Below are 15,072 nucleotides of genomic sequence, written 5' to 3'. Positions count from 1 at the left end.
AACTGATACTTGGTTTGGGAATACTATGGTGGATCCAGCAATTGCAACATTACTATCCAAATACATGAGCATTTGACAGCAGTGCAAAACAGCTGGCAGATTTACCAACCATTAAAAAAAAAAAAAAAAAAAAAAAAAAAAAAGATGTCAGCTGATTAAAATCTCCCATGATCCTTGTTTATTTCACCCAAAAGAATGCAAGGTTGCATTGTTTCTGTAACATTTTTTTGGGGAGAGTGTGCTGTGAGTACATGAGTGCTGTAGGTGCACGTGTGTGTGTTGAGTACCTGTGTATTAGTGGGTATTAGTGTCAGGAAGCTAGTGGTTAGTTAATTTGGACAGAGTATAATTCCCAATCCCCATTAAATTAGAGGGTACAATGCCCGGCGGGTGTGGAGATGCGATTCTGTGTACATCTTGCGGCATGTATGCATTCCTTGATCATCCAATCGAGGGTGAATACTGCTGTGCAAAATGTAAGCACATGGTTTCCCTGGAAGCTCAGGTTCTGAATCTAGGGAAGCAACTGTCAACACTGAAAAGACTCTCCACACTAAAGGAGAGTTGGGATCGTACCCAGCAGGTGTCGGCAGGAGCCAGCACAGAGGCGGGTGGAAATAAAGAAGGGCAGGCACCAGAGCAGAGTAGATGGGTGACAGTCAGGAAGGGTAGAGGGGAAAGTGCCAAGGAGGCCGGTCCTGGGCTAGAACATCCCAATAAGTATGCCCGTGACGTTGGTGAAACCAGTCAGGGACCAGCATTGCTGGAGCAGAGTGATGCCCCTAGCAACCAGGGGAATAACTCCTCCAGTGAGGGTGGGAGTAAAGCCAAGGGAAAGGAAAGAGATTCTGGTGGTAGGGGACGCAATTCTTAGAAGAACAGAGAGGGCAATCTGTCATAAAGAACTGAAGCGCTGAAGTGTATGTTGTCTACCGGGCGCTCGGGTTCGGCACATCATGGATCTGGTGGACAGATTACTGGGAGGGGCTGGGGAAGATTCGACTGTCATGGTGCACACTGGAACCAATGACAAAGTCAGAGGAAGATGGAGTGTCCTAAAAAACAATTTTAGGGACTTGAGAGCTAAAATTGAGGAAAAGGACCTCCAAGGTAATATTCTCAGAAAGACTACCGGTACCTCGAGCCACACCAGAAAGGCAGTGGGAGATTAGGAAAGTAAACAAGTGACTGAGGAGTTGGTGTAGAGAGGAGGGGTTTGCATTCCTGGAGGACTGGGCCGACTTCTCAGTCGGTTACCAGCTCTTTAGCAAGGACGGACTGCACCTAAATGGGGAAGGTGCAGATCGGCTGGGAGAGAAGATGGCCAACAAGTTATAGGGGCTTTTAAACTAGACAACAGGGAGGGGAGGGTCCAGAGGTAGAGATAGTCAGCGCGGAACAAATTCCAGAGGATAGTATTGGGGGCATTAGTGGTAGGTTGACAAAAGCACCTAAACCCAAGGTAAGTACAGTAACAAGTCCTATTTGCAACCTCAGAACACCCAATAAGGAGATAGCATGCGTCCGGACTACGTGGCATGCTCACCAATGTAAGGAGTCTGGCGGACAAGATGGGAGAACTAGAGCTACTGTTGTACGAGGAGGATTTAGATTTTGTGGGAATTTCAGAGACTTGGTTCAACAGCTCTCATGATTGGCTGGCAACCATTCAAGGGTATTCCCTATACCGCAACGATAGGGAGGGTAAAAAAAAAAAAAAAGGGGGGGAGGGTATGCCTGTATATCAAAAAAGATGTACAAGTGAATGTAAGGGACGACATCACTAATGGAGCAAGGGAGGAGGTGGAATCCTTATGGGTAGAGCTACAAAGGGAGGAAACTTAGACCCCTTTCACACTGGAGGCATTTTTCAGGCGCAATAGTGCCTGTAAAGCGCCTGAAAAAAGCCTCAGCTGCAAACCCAGTGTGAAAGCCCGAGTGCTTTCACACTGGGGCGCTGCGCTGGCAGGGCGTCACAAAAAGTACTGCAAGCAGCTTCTTTGCAGCGCTATAGGAGCAGTGAATACCGCCGACGCCCGGGCACTTTTCATGTGAAAGGGCTCTAAGGGGATAGTAATACAGGGCGTATGCTACAGGCCCCCTAACCAGAGGGAGAAGGGGGAGGCGGACCTCCTATCAGTTTGGATTAGCGGGAAGGATGGGAAGTGTCATAATGGGGGATTTTAATTATCCAGACATAGACTGGGTGGAAGGAACCGTGCATTCATCTAAAGCTCGCCATTTCCTAAATGTCTTGCAGGACAATTTCATGGGTCAGATGGTAAATGCACCAACAAACAAAGCGTTATTAGACCTACTGATTCCTAACAATACAGACCTGATCACGGATGTGGAAATACGGGGCAATTTAGCAAACAGCGATCACAGGTCAATTAGTTTCAGTATAAATCACACAAATAGGAAACATAAGCGGAATACACTGAAAGACACTGAATTTCGAAAGAGCCAACTTCGCTAAACTATGATCCTTGCTAGAAGATACTAAATGGGATAAAATATAAGCAACAAAGAACACAGAGGAAAAATGGTTATGCTTTAAGAGCTTATTAAACAAGGATATTAGCCAGTGCATCCCAATGAGAAATACATTTAAAAGAGCCAATAAAAGTTCTGAGTGGCTTAACTCCAACGTAAAAATGCATATAAAAGCAAAGGAGAAGGCCTTCAAAAAGTACAAAAGCTGAGGGATCATCATCAGCATTCCTACTTTACAAAGAATGTAACAAGAAACGTAAGGGTGCAATATGGGCAGCTAAGATAGAACACGAAAGGCACATAGCGGAGGAGAGTAAAATAATAATAAAAAAATAATCAATAAATTCTTTAAGTATATAAATAGTAAGAAAGGGAGATCAGATCATATTGGCCCCATAAAGAATGTTGAAGGGAATCTAGTTATTAAGGATGGAGAAGGCATTGAATTTATTCTTCTCCTCAGCCTTCACGAGGGAAACGGGGGCTTCAGTAACCAAAACTGAAATGTTTATCCTCATGACACATCACTGGAAGCACCCTTCTCATGGCTAACAGAGGATAGAATTAGAAATAGACTTGAAAAACTTAACATTAATAAGTCGGGTTGTCCCGATATCACTTTTTTAAGACCGAGCACAAGTACCAATACTTTTTTTCAAGTACTCGCCGATACCGATACTTTTTTTAATGTCATGTGACAGTTTGACTGATGGCACTGATAGATAGCACTTATGGGTACTGATAGATGGCACTGATAGGCGGCACTGATGGGCACTCAAATGCAGCACTGATTGGCAATTGCATAATAAATGACAAGAATGATGACAGGCAAGGAAGGATTTTGCAATGCTATATGGCATATAGCGTTGCAAAATCCTTCCTTGCCTCTCATTATTCATGTCATTTAACATCTATTAAGTATGCTGCAATGGCTATCTTGGTACACCTTGCACTCGGCTGCAGTAAGCCAGCAGCGGACATCTTGTTACACCCAGCCCTATATACTCAGCAGAAATTTGGGCCTTAGGTGTTGTTGTGGCCACAACACTGTAAGCCCTCACAGGGCCCTGCTGTGAAATATTAGATCAAGAATTGTAATTACATGCCCCTGTTGAACAGGGGCAAAAAAATTGGGCCTTTGGTGGTGGTGGTGCTAGTGCCACAACACTGTAAGTCCTCACTCGCTCTTGGTGGGCGCAGAAACGGGCCCTGCTGTGAAATATTAGATCAAGAATTGTAATTACATGCCCCTGTTGAACAGGGGCTGAAAAATTGGGCCTTAGGCACTGGTGCTGGTGCCACAACACTGCAACCCCTCACAGATACCCTAGTTGGAACGCAGAAACGAGCCCTGCTGCAAAGTATTGCATCAAAAGTTGTAATTACACGCCCCTGTTAAACAGGGGCTGAAAAATTGGGCCTTAGGCACTGGTGCTGGTGCCACAACACTGCAACCCCTCACAGATACTCTAGTTGGAACGCAGAAACGAGCCCTGCTGCAAAGTATTGCATCAAAAATTGTAATTACATGCCCCTGTTAAACAGGGGCTGAAAAATTGGGCCTTAAGCACTGGTGGTGGCGCCCAGAACCAAAAATTTTCTTACAAGCCATCAGCGTGATCATTGAGGAGGAAGAGGATAATTACTCAGGGTAGTCGCTCAGCATCAGCTTAGGCAGTCTTTGAAGGGATCTGAGATTTCCATAAAAATTATGGAAATCTAGTTCCAACTAGAGTATCTGTGAGGGGTTGCAGTGTTGTGGCACCAGCACCAGTGCCTAAGGCCCAATTTTTCAGCCCGTTTCAGCTTTCAGCGCTGTCACCCTTTGAATGACAATTGCGCGGTCATGCTACACTGTAACCATGTGAAATTTTTTATAATTTTCTTAACACAAATAGAGCTTTCTTTTGGTGCTATTAAATCACTCCTGGGTTTTTTATTTTCACCTAAAAAAAAAAAAGACCAAAAATTTTGAAAAAAAAAAAAGTTGTTAGTTTCTATCAGTAAATTTTGTAAATAAGTAATTTTTCTCCTACACTGATGGGCGCTGATGAGGCAGCACTGATGAGGTGGCACGAATATGCTGCACTTATGGGTACTGATAGGTGGCACTGTTTGCTGGCAGTAGTGGGCACACAGTTCTGGCACTGGTGGGCACTTAATTGTAATCAGGGCATTGATGATCAGTGCCCTGATTAGATCCTTAGATGTCCTCTGTGAGGAGATGCCGCTGATCAACGGTTCTCCTCTCCTCACACTGTCAGTGTGAGGCAAGGAGCGCCGATTACCGGCATTTCCATGTTTACATGGGACCGGCTGTGATTGGACACAGCTGATCACATGGTTAAAGAGCCGCGGCCCTTTACACAGATTGGGGTAGCGCCGTGTCCTAGCAACACTGCGCGGCCGCAATCACAGAGCTGCGCGCCCACGGGGGGTGCGAGAGCGGTCATTTTGGGAGGCCGTCATATGACGTCCACCCAGAACGAGAGTCACACTGCCCAGCCGTCATTTGACGGCCAGTGGGTGGGAAGTGGTTAAGGAACTCAGTTAAGTAATTGGTACACCATTGTTCCTAATTTTTACGAATAGTCTACAGACTGGAATGGTACCAGCAGATTGGAGAAAAGCCAATGTAGCACCAATATTTAAAAAAGGGCCAAAATTCATCCCTGGGAATTACAGACCAGTTAGCCCAACATCAATAATGTGCAAGCTCTTGGAGGGGATAAGGGACTATATACAATATTTTAGTAATGAGAATGGTATCATTAGCAGTAATGAGCATGGATTCAGAATCGTTCTTGCCAAACGAACATATTACCCTTCTATCAGGAGGTGAGCTGCCATCTAGATAAAGGAAGGCCCGTAGACGTGGTGTATCTGGATTTTGCAAAAGCATTTGATACAGTTCCCCATAAACGTTTACTGTACAAAGTAAGGTGTATCGGCATGGACCAAAGGGTGAGTACATAGATTGAAAACTGGCTACAGGGGCGAGTTCAGAGGGTAGTGATAAATGGGGATTACTCAGAATGGTCTGGTGTGGAAATCTCAGTATTTGCGGACGATACTAAGCTAAGCAGGGCAATCATTTCTCTGCAGTATGTGGAAACCTTGCAGGAAGATCTGAACAAATTAATGTGGTGGGCAATTACATGGCAAATGAGGTTTAATTTAGAAAACTGTAAAATAATGCATTTGGGTGGCAAAAATATGAATGCAATCTACTCACTAGGGGGAGAACCTCTGGGGGAATCTAGGATGGAAAAGGACCTGGTGATCCTGGTAGATGACAGGCTCAGCAATAGCATGCAATGCCAAGCTGCTGCAAGCAAAGCAAACAGAATATTGGCATGCATGAAAAATGAGATTAACTCCAGAGATAAAACGATAATTCTCCCACTCTACAAGACTCTGGTCCGGCTGCACCTGGAGTATGCTGTCCAGTTCTGGGCACCAGTCCTCAGGAAGGATGTACTGGAACTGGAGAGAGTCCAGAGAAGGGCAACAAAGTTAAAAAAGGGACTGGAGGACCTTCGTTATGAGGAAAGATTACGAACACTGAACTTATTCTCTCTGGAGAACAGACGCTTGAGAGGGGATATGATTTCAATGTACAAATACCGTACTGTACACACGATACAATAGGGATAAAACTTTTCAGCGAAAGGGAATTAAAAAAATTAAAATTAGAAGAGAAGCGGTTTAACCTTGAACTGCGTAGAGGGTTCTTTATTGTAAGAGCAATAAGGATGTAAAATTCTCAACCACAGGCAGTAGTTACAGTGGGGAGCATTGATAATTTCAAAAAACTATTAGGATAGGCACCTGAACGACCACAACATACAGAGCTATACAATGTAATACTGACATAAAAACACACACATAGGTTGGACTTGATATGGACTTGTGTCTTTTTTCAACCTCACCAACTATGTAACCAGTGAATGTGACATTCAAATATTCATTGCAGATGCATCTTCCTAGTGCATGTGCTTTAAATGACAAGTGATTTTTTTGGCCTGCAGTAAATATATTGTTAAAGTGGTTGTAAACTCAAATGGCTAAAATTGATCTAGCCTCTATATGTTTGTTGATTAAGCAGTGTGTGTGTGTTTTTTTTTAATCCTATATACCAGTGGTTCTCAACTCCTCTCCTCGGGACCCACTAACAGGCCAGGTTTGCGAGATAACTGAAATACATCACAGCTGATATCATTTGCTGCTCATGGGTTGCAGTATTCTAGTCTGCATCTCCCCAAGGTAATACTTAAAATCTGGCCTGTTAGGGGGTCCTGAGGACAGGAGTTGAGAACCACTGCTATATACCTTATTTTTTTGTGCTCATTTGTGGTCACCTCCTCTCCCTGCTCTGTATCCCGATCTAAGACAGCCAAGTGGGAGGGGCCAAGATTCCCCTTCTGTTTTAGGCAAGCAGTATTGTGAGTGAATGAAGGCTAGAGGAGAGGGGAGGGGCTGAGAGGAGAGGAAAGGGGAGGTGCCGTGAGATTGTGTTCTCACTACACACTATGGAGCTGACAGGGAGAGAGGAGGGGGAACTGCAAAGACACACAGATGCACAGGACAGAAGCTAAATGATCAAGGCACATATCCTGACCACGATCTCATGGCTCAGCAGCTATGATAAACGTGGTCAGCTCATGAGGGGAAGTCGGGACCAGGCAGAATCAACCAGGTACCATAGAAGATACAAAGGGGCAATTGACTAGGCAAAAGCACTATGCTATAGCTAGTGCCTTAAAGGGACAGGAGCATGTGTTTTTTTTTATTGGGGTAACAACTGCTTTATTTTTTTCATTCACTGCTTTATAAATATGCCCCCTTTTGTTTATGTTAGATGTCAGGGCTGTTAGCATGTGGCCTACACACCGGGAAAACTAATATATTAATCTTAAACTGCCCACACATTTTCTACTGATTGCAAAGTTCTTTAGGATTTAGAAAAATACTATGTTGTGTTGGAACCTACCTAAACAATCCATGTAATTTATACCCAGTCAGGCAGACCCTTAAAATAGTTCTTGCAAAATCTAAAGCTAGCCACACACTTTGCAATCTGAATGTTACATCTCTGTATAATCTTCTTTAGATCTACCAATACCTATGAAATGTAAGCCCCTTCCTTAAAAATCAATTCAATTGGTATCCAGGCAGGTTGGCCCTCAGTCTATGTATTTAGTATAGCGGCGTTTTACCGCCGACGCTATAGGCGGCTCGGTGTGAAAGGGGTCTAACTCTAAATAAGTTTTTTTGTTCAGGAAAAAACATACATATCGTAATGAAACCCATTTATTACATCTGGGATTCCATTCAAGTGACAGGTCTGAGTGAAATATCAATAAAAATCTATTTGAAAATAAAAATGAAATAAAAATCTAGCTGTGTCTGGCCAGCTTTAAGCAGAACTAAACCCTCCTATACTTTACAGCCAAGGAGGCTGCCATCTTAGCCTCTATTTGATGTGCAGTTGCCATTGGTACTGCACATGTGACCAGTTATGACACCAGCCATTTGATGGCATGACATTTCCCCTGAAAGCACATGTAACTGTGACCGATACCATTCACGGCATGCCCGGAATGTAATGGTTTGAGAAACAGTTTAGTCAGTGAGTTTAGTTTCTTCATAAAAGTGGAAGTAAACTTACAAAAAACAAAATTAAATGACCCCCTGCATGTTAATGCCATAATGTGTTAGTATGTACTGCATACTAGCACATTATGACAGACTTGCCTTGCAGACGTCCATCTTTGTGCACTCTGGCTGTTTGAACAGCCAGGCTGCAATGATGTCACTCCTATGCAAGCAAGTTTCCATAGTGTCACAGCAATGTCTGCATCTACGGCACACTCAGTGTTCCATGTATGCATAGAGTACTGCACATGCGCCAATTACACCCCCGGCTTAGGCCAATGCCAGTACCTTCTAAACAGCAAAAATTCAAGCTGCTTTTAAAGGCACCTGCAGGTAAGACTTTTTGTAGTCTTATCCGTAGGGTTCATTTTTTACTTTACTGCAACTTTAAGTCTGAACTACATCTCTTCACCTATCTGAGGCACAAGGCTTTTTTCTACCAGCATCTCTCAAAGTCCCCAAGGCACCCAATCCTCTTAGCTACAAAGAGGTAGTAATTCATCCCAGTAGTATAAATAGATCATCCAGAAACTCCATCATATCTGCATCTGAAGTTCCTAAGTCAGCTCAACTGCTGGGGACTCCCTCGGCTTGTGGAAATGCTGCAGCAGGAGAGCAGAGACATTCCATGGCAATCTTTAATTCTACAGTTCTTATTGTTAGAGCTGTAAAATGCATTTTGGTGAGCCCACCTGTGATTACTTATAAATGAATGAGGTTTGACGAAACTGACAGGTCAAAGTCTGCATATAATATATACAAAAGGTCGACCACTTCTTGACCAGACTTATTTTTTTTTTTTTTTGGAAAAGTGAGCTGACTGAATGGAATTTTCTAGTGCATGTATTTTATGGTTGAAGTAGAAGTCTCCTCTGTATCTCATTCCATTTCTATCTCCTTACACCATGGTTTTGAAGAGGAACAGGGGAGGAGGATACAGCTCTTTCAGCAGAAACCAGGAGCCAAGTGCTCATGCTGACATGGAGTAAGGAGAGAGGGGGAAACACAGCAGGGTATTTGCAAGCTTGTTATAGGGCAGAGTTGCAAAAACACACAGTGCTGTCAAGTTCTATACTGATTCTAAAGGTGATGAGGGTCAAACAGTTTAACAGCACTGTGACAGCAGGCTGATCTGTTATATGTCGCTCATACTGGGAAATGTAACCTATTAGATTCTGTCCAAACCTGTCAAATTATATTTCTGTGTTCTTTACATCTTCCAAAAAAACATTTTGGGAGTTGTTAAATTTGGGATTAAAAAAAAAAAAAACAACTATCTAAAGAAAGCAAGGTCTAAATCAAATCTGATTCACCTTCACAGTGTTTCTTAAAGTGGTTGTTAAGCCACTTCGTAAATTACATGCAATCACCTCTGTTAGAAAGAGTCCTATGGTGCAGTGTATGCACTTTGTAAAAAAGTGCATACACTGCACCATAGGACCATTTCTACCTGAATTCACAGCACCGCTTGGCGCTCACGTGACTCCTCACTGCTCTCTCTCCCGATCTGACAGCTAGATGGGGATGGGCCCAGAATCCCCTACTGACCTCAGTCAGGAGGAGGAAGAGAAGAGGAGAGAGCCGAGACATCAGCCAGGGAGAATGGGAGCAGCGAGGAGTCACGTAAGCGCCGAGCGGTGCTGTGAATTCAGGTAGCAATGGGCGTATTTTTTTTCAAAGCGCATACACTGGAGCATAGGACTCTAACAGAGAGGATTGCATGTAATTTATACTGTAATTTCTGCAGCAGGAGGGGGGGGGGAATACTGTCACTAGCTGACAGGGAGGGGAGGGGGGCGAAGAGGATGGGGGAGAGAGGACAGAGGAGAGCTGATGATGATGGAGGCACTTAAAACTGACCACTGTCAGGGCTCAGCAGCCCTGTGGTCAGTTTACAGGGGGGAGGGGAGCACCAGGCAGGATCAGCCAGGTATTTTAGGTGATACAGGGGCAATTTACAGAGCACAAGCATTATTCTGAATAACATGCTTTAAAGTAACAGGATCCAAATTTTTTTTTTAGGGTTACAAACGCTTTAAAGGCCAAGTACACCTTTATGAAAAACCTATGCACACATATAGGCCCAGTGGGTTAAAATACATTGTGCATTTTTGTAAAATGTTGTTTAATATAGGTGCATGTCTATAGGTCATTTCCACTCCTCATTTCCCAGAAGCCTGGCCAAAAAACTCTCAATTAGTGTTGACATGTCCTGGCCAATTTCTAGGACACTGCAGACTCACTGCCAGCATCACAGGAGTGAGAAGAGTTTCTCATTCAAATCCTGCAAAGTTACAGTCAGGCTGCTGATGCACAGGCTTCTGGGGGCTGTTCTGCAGGGAAAATGTATATTTGGACCAATCCCCATGGCTTGGTGCCCTTATATTTTCAGGCTATACAAATAGTTTGGCAATCCTCCCTCCTTACATTCATAAATAACATGAAAGAAAGTCCTGCAATACATTCACGGCTACAGGCTCAAGATCTCCTATCATTATTGTCCAGAATCATGAAGGACTACCTCCCTAATTATTCAGCTGGATTGCTTCGGTGAGGCTGCTCCCATGCTACAAGAGTAGCCCCAAAACAGGGAAGGGGCATGTAGAAGTTTCACATATGCAGAACACAGCAAGGGCACATACCAGTTGTAATAAGTCCAGAAAGACAGATCACTGGATGAAGAGCAATAAAAAATAAAAAATAATAAAAAATAAAAAAAAGAAGGCGGCCAGCGTGTTTCGGGGGCTCGCACACTTCACCTTCCTCGGGGCTTGCAACTACACAATATGGTGATATTCATTTTTTAAGATCCTGTTCACATGGGCATACTTAAGCTTACATCCGAGGTGTGAGAGCAGTGTTTTGCCTGCACAGGAAGCACAAGAGTTTCATGCATCCGTGTGCAGGCAGTCCCATTTATGTCAATTGGGGTGCAGCAGCTGCAAGGACACAGCCACTGCTCCCAAAAGTCTGCGTTTGGGGACAGATTTCAAATTAGGAGCAGCGCTTGTATCCGAGCAGCTTCTGCATCCCAATTGACATGAATGGGACTGTCTACATGCGGATGCACAGAACACCTGTGGCTTCCTGCAGCCAAAACCACAGCCCTCACATGGGTGTACAAACGAGGGCTAAGCTGCACAAACTGATACTGTGTAGTGCTAAGATATCTACAGTGGAAATATTTTAGAACTGTCTGAGCTCAGGAACTGCTGAAGTCATATCTTTCACAAGCCCTGAGGCGGGGGGGGGGGGGGGGGGGATGGGTCTGTGTGAGCCAGGCTGGTCTTTTTTTTTTTTTGTTTTTTACCACTTCCCCCCGGGTTGATCATAGCAGAGGTTTAGCTGCTTGATGGCTTTTACAGGTGGCGAGAGGGGACTTTCCCCCTCCCCCCTGCCCTCTGGTACTTCTCCGCTCTCACCCGTGAGATCGGGGAGCCAGAGAATGTATCTGCCGGCGGTAGTGTACCAAAGAGCTGGCCGGGGACCAGATGTCACTTCCGGCATCGGCAGATGTAAACACTGCCTTTTTTTTGCCGGTAAGCCTGAGATCGATTTTTTGTTTTGTATCTCAGGCTTTCTAGCTGACAGGAGAGATCTGGGGTCTTCTAGACCTCAGATCTCCCAGGAAAGAGGATCTGTCATGCCCTATATCTAATACAAGGGATGTTTACATTCCTTGTAATAGGAATAAAAGTGATAGGAAAAAAAAAATTAAGGGAAAGTGTAAAAATAAATAAAACAAACAATAGAAAATAAATATTTTTAACGTGCCCCCGTCCCCTCATGCTCGCATGCAGCAGCAAATGCATACATATGTTACGCCCGTATATGCAATCGGCATTCAAACCCAAGTTTGGCACCATTCCACGAGTGTGTGCAATTTTAAAGCGTGACATGTTAGGTATTCATCTACTCGGCGTAATGTCTTTTATACATTATACAAAAAAATTGGTGTAAATGTTCTGTTTTTGTTTTGTTTTTTTAATTCAAGAACGTGTTTTTTTTTTTCCAAAAAAAAAAAAAAAAAAAAAGGCGTTATATATATATATATAAATATTTGGGGGTTCTGTGTATTTTTCTAGCAAAAAAATTATGATTTTTACATGTAGGAGACAAGTGTCAGCATTGGCTTGGGTGGCAAGTGGTTAACCGTCTCCACTATGGCACCCTTTCTGCATATTCAGTACTTACACAGGGGACCCCAATCAAGTTCCTGGTTGGAGAAGCAGCATTTTCTGCAGGACATATTGCAAGGGTTTTTTTTGTTTTGCTTTTCTGTAAAATATTCAGAATGGGGATTTGGATATGGGGAAAGGGTCAGTTTAAGTATAAGACTGCTTTAAGGGAAACTGATACTGAGAGAAATATGTAGGCTGCCTACTTCTGGAAATGCTAGTTTCCCGGCTTCCTCAGGGTCCAATACTTTATAGATTCACTTACACTAACCAAGAACAAGTATGCAGCCAGTGAAGTCAGAACTTTAGATCTACATGATTGTTCCAGGTAAGTGAATTGAAACAACTGAAGCTACAGGGTAATCAGGACAGCCAGAAAGCTAGAATTTTCAGATTGACAGCCATGACAGGTTATCCTAGCAAGGTATCCAGTAAGGAAGAGCAAAAAGGTCAAAGGTGCTCTAAAAAGCGTGGAAAACAGTTGCAAGCAAATTTCAGGTTGTCAAAGTCAGATCAATGATAGATAAACATTTTAGTGGGTTACAGCACTTTTCATGTTTCAAATAAGACTCAAAAACTGAAAGACTTCAGCATTATACCTGCAAGTTAAACCTGTTGTGTACAAGAAGATATTATGTGTAAAGATGCCCATACATTGGGAAAAATAATTGCTATTAAGGAGCCTGTGCTATTTGCAGCATATGATCATGCTGAATGTGTGCCAACAAATTGGAGAATCATAAATCGGATGAGGTCAAACGTTTGTTGAATGAATATCGCAAGCATTTGTCCAGGCTGCACAAGCGTCACCTATATTTTCTCCAATACCATTATTTCCTATGATTGTCAGCTTTTTCTAGTGGCTCAAATGCAGTGAACGATTCTAAAATACCTCAATCAGAAATTATACCGCATTTTGACTACAAGATGGAGCTGATGATCATTGGAAATAATAATACTAGAGAAAATATCGGAAACATTTGCGCAGACTGGATAAATGCGTACATTTGTCCAAACTTTTTCAGTTAGAATAATGTATGAAGATCACTACCAACAACATTTAATAACATGCTAAATGCAATGGGAGGAACTCATTAGTTGAACTCCTGTTTCTCGCGAGTTTGGCTAATGAAAATAACCGCTAAGCAATGGTTTTCTAGTATAGGCTATATCACCCAAAAGAAAAAAGTGATCATCAATTAATGAACAAACATGCCTTGTGTAAGGGTGCATTATATGTCCTGCGAGGCTTATACTCACCATCAACCATAAAACACACCGAGGCACTCATGGCCTGCAATGAAAAATAAGATCTTGTTTAGCATTTAGAGAAATGTTACTGTTCCACTAAGCCATCTGTTCTCCTGGCTAGATGCACCATAACAATTAAATCTTCATTACACACAATGCTGTCAGGGGAATCCATGTTGTACTTTCTAATTTTATCATGAAGAGAAACAAAAGCTTAGGAGTGTCCCAGGAGTTGGCTTCAATGGCATCTCATTCACACTCATTGTCTAGATGGCAATGTCATACAATCTGCAAAGTGACATACAGCTGTTGATTCCAGACACGGCCAACATGAAACCTTCTCCCGCCAAAGTTACCGTACTGTGCTGAGCAGGAAGATTAAAGGGCCACTAATCCCAAATGACAATATGGCTTAAACAGCAACTAATATTATTTATATTGGATATGGCAGAGGCACAATTACGCAAGTGATTTCACAGTATCACTTATGCAAGACAGAAAATAATCCTGTGCAGCAACCAATCATATCCTGCTGTTATTACTCCAGTGCATTCACACTTGAGCTTATTGCATTCAGGCAGAAAGTCGTGCATTTTTAATCACGATTTTGCCACAAATTTTACAGCGTTTTTTGCCACGATTTTGTAAAGGTCAAAAGGCCAATGTAAAAAAGCAGAAAATGCCTGTAATCTGCCCAAAAAGAAGCTCTTGTACTTTTTTGAGCTTCAGGTGACAGAACACTCAGATGTGAGCAGAGGCCATTTAAATGAATGGGATTTTGCTTGTTGGGCATTTCTAAACTTTTGAGATGAGCGTTTTACAAGCTGAAAACACTCAGGTGTGAATGCAGCCTTGGAGAATGAAGACTCTCTTACCCAATGCAATAGGCAACAAACAATTGTTTTTGCATTTGACAGTTTGGCCAACAAAAGAATAGTTGTTCTCAACAGAGGCCATCAAGAGTGCTCGGAAAGTTCTCAGCTTGGAAAAATCTGGGCGATTCTCCACTGTTCCCTACTGAGTTTCCGAAAAGCTACAGCTCATTTCTACTTTTTTGGGGGAACGTGATCTGACATTAACAATTGTGTATGTACAATATCTCACAAAAGTGAGTAGACCCCTCACATTTTTGTAAATGTTTTATTATATCTTTTCATGTGACAACACTGAAGAAATTACACTTTGCTACAATGTAAAGTAGTGAGTGTACAGCTTGTATAACAGTGTAAATTTGCTGTCCCCTCAAAATAACTCAACACACAGCCATTAATGTCTAAACCGCTAGCAACAAAAGTGATCACACCCCTAAGTGAAAATGTTCAAACTGGGCCCAAAGTGTCAATATTTTGTGTGGCCACCATTATTTTTCAGCACTGCCTTAAATTAACACTCTTGGGTACATCAAGTTCACCAGAGCTTTACAGGTTGCCACTGGAGTCCTCTAACTCCTCCATGATGACATCACGGACCTGGTGGATGTTAGAGACCT

The 15,072-nt window shown here is 42.9% G+C and overlaps 1 protein-coding gene across 2 annotated transcripts in view; it reads right to left on the bottom strand.

The window, feature by feature from the left end:
* The window catches only part of CCZ1 (CCZ1 homolog, vacuolar protein trafficking and biogenesis associated), a 108,676-nt gene that overhangs the window by 21,608 nt on the left and 71,996 nt on the right, over positions 1–15,072 (bottom strand). For both annotated transcript variants that reach the window (XM_073591010.1, XM_073591011.1), the window contains exon 12: positions 13,593–13,626. In XM_073591010.1, coding sequence (XP_073447111.1) covers positions 13,593–13,626 — 34 coding nt within the window. The remainder of the gene's footprint in view (positions 1–13,592; positions 13,627–15,072) is intronic.

Source organism: Aquarana catesbeiana, linkage group LG06 (genome assembly GCF_042186555.1).
Source record: "Aquarana catesbeiana isolate 2022-GZ linkage group LG06, ASM4218655v1, whole genome shotgun sequence".
Taxonomy (NCBI): domain Eukaryota; kingdom Metazoa; phylum Chordata; class Amphibia; order Anura; family Ranidae; genus Aquarana; species Aquarana catesbeiana.
This window is presented reverse-complemented; position numbering and strand designations above follow the sequence as displayed.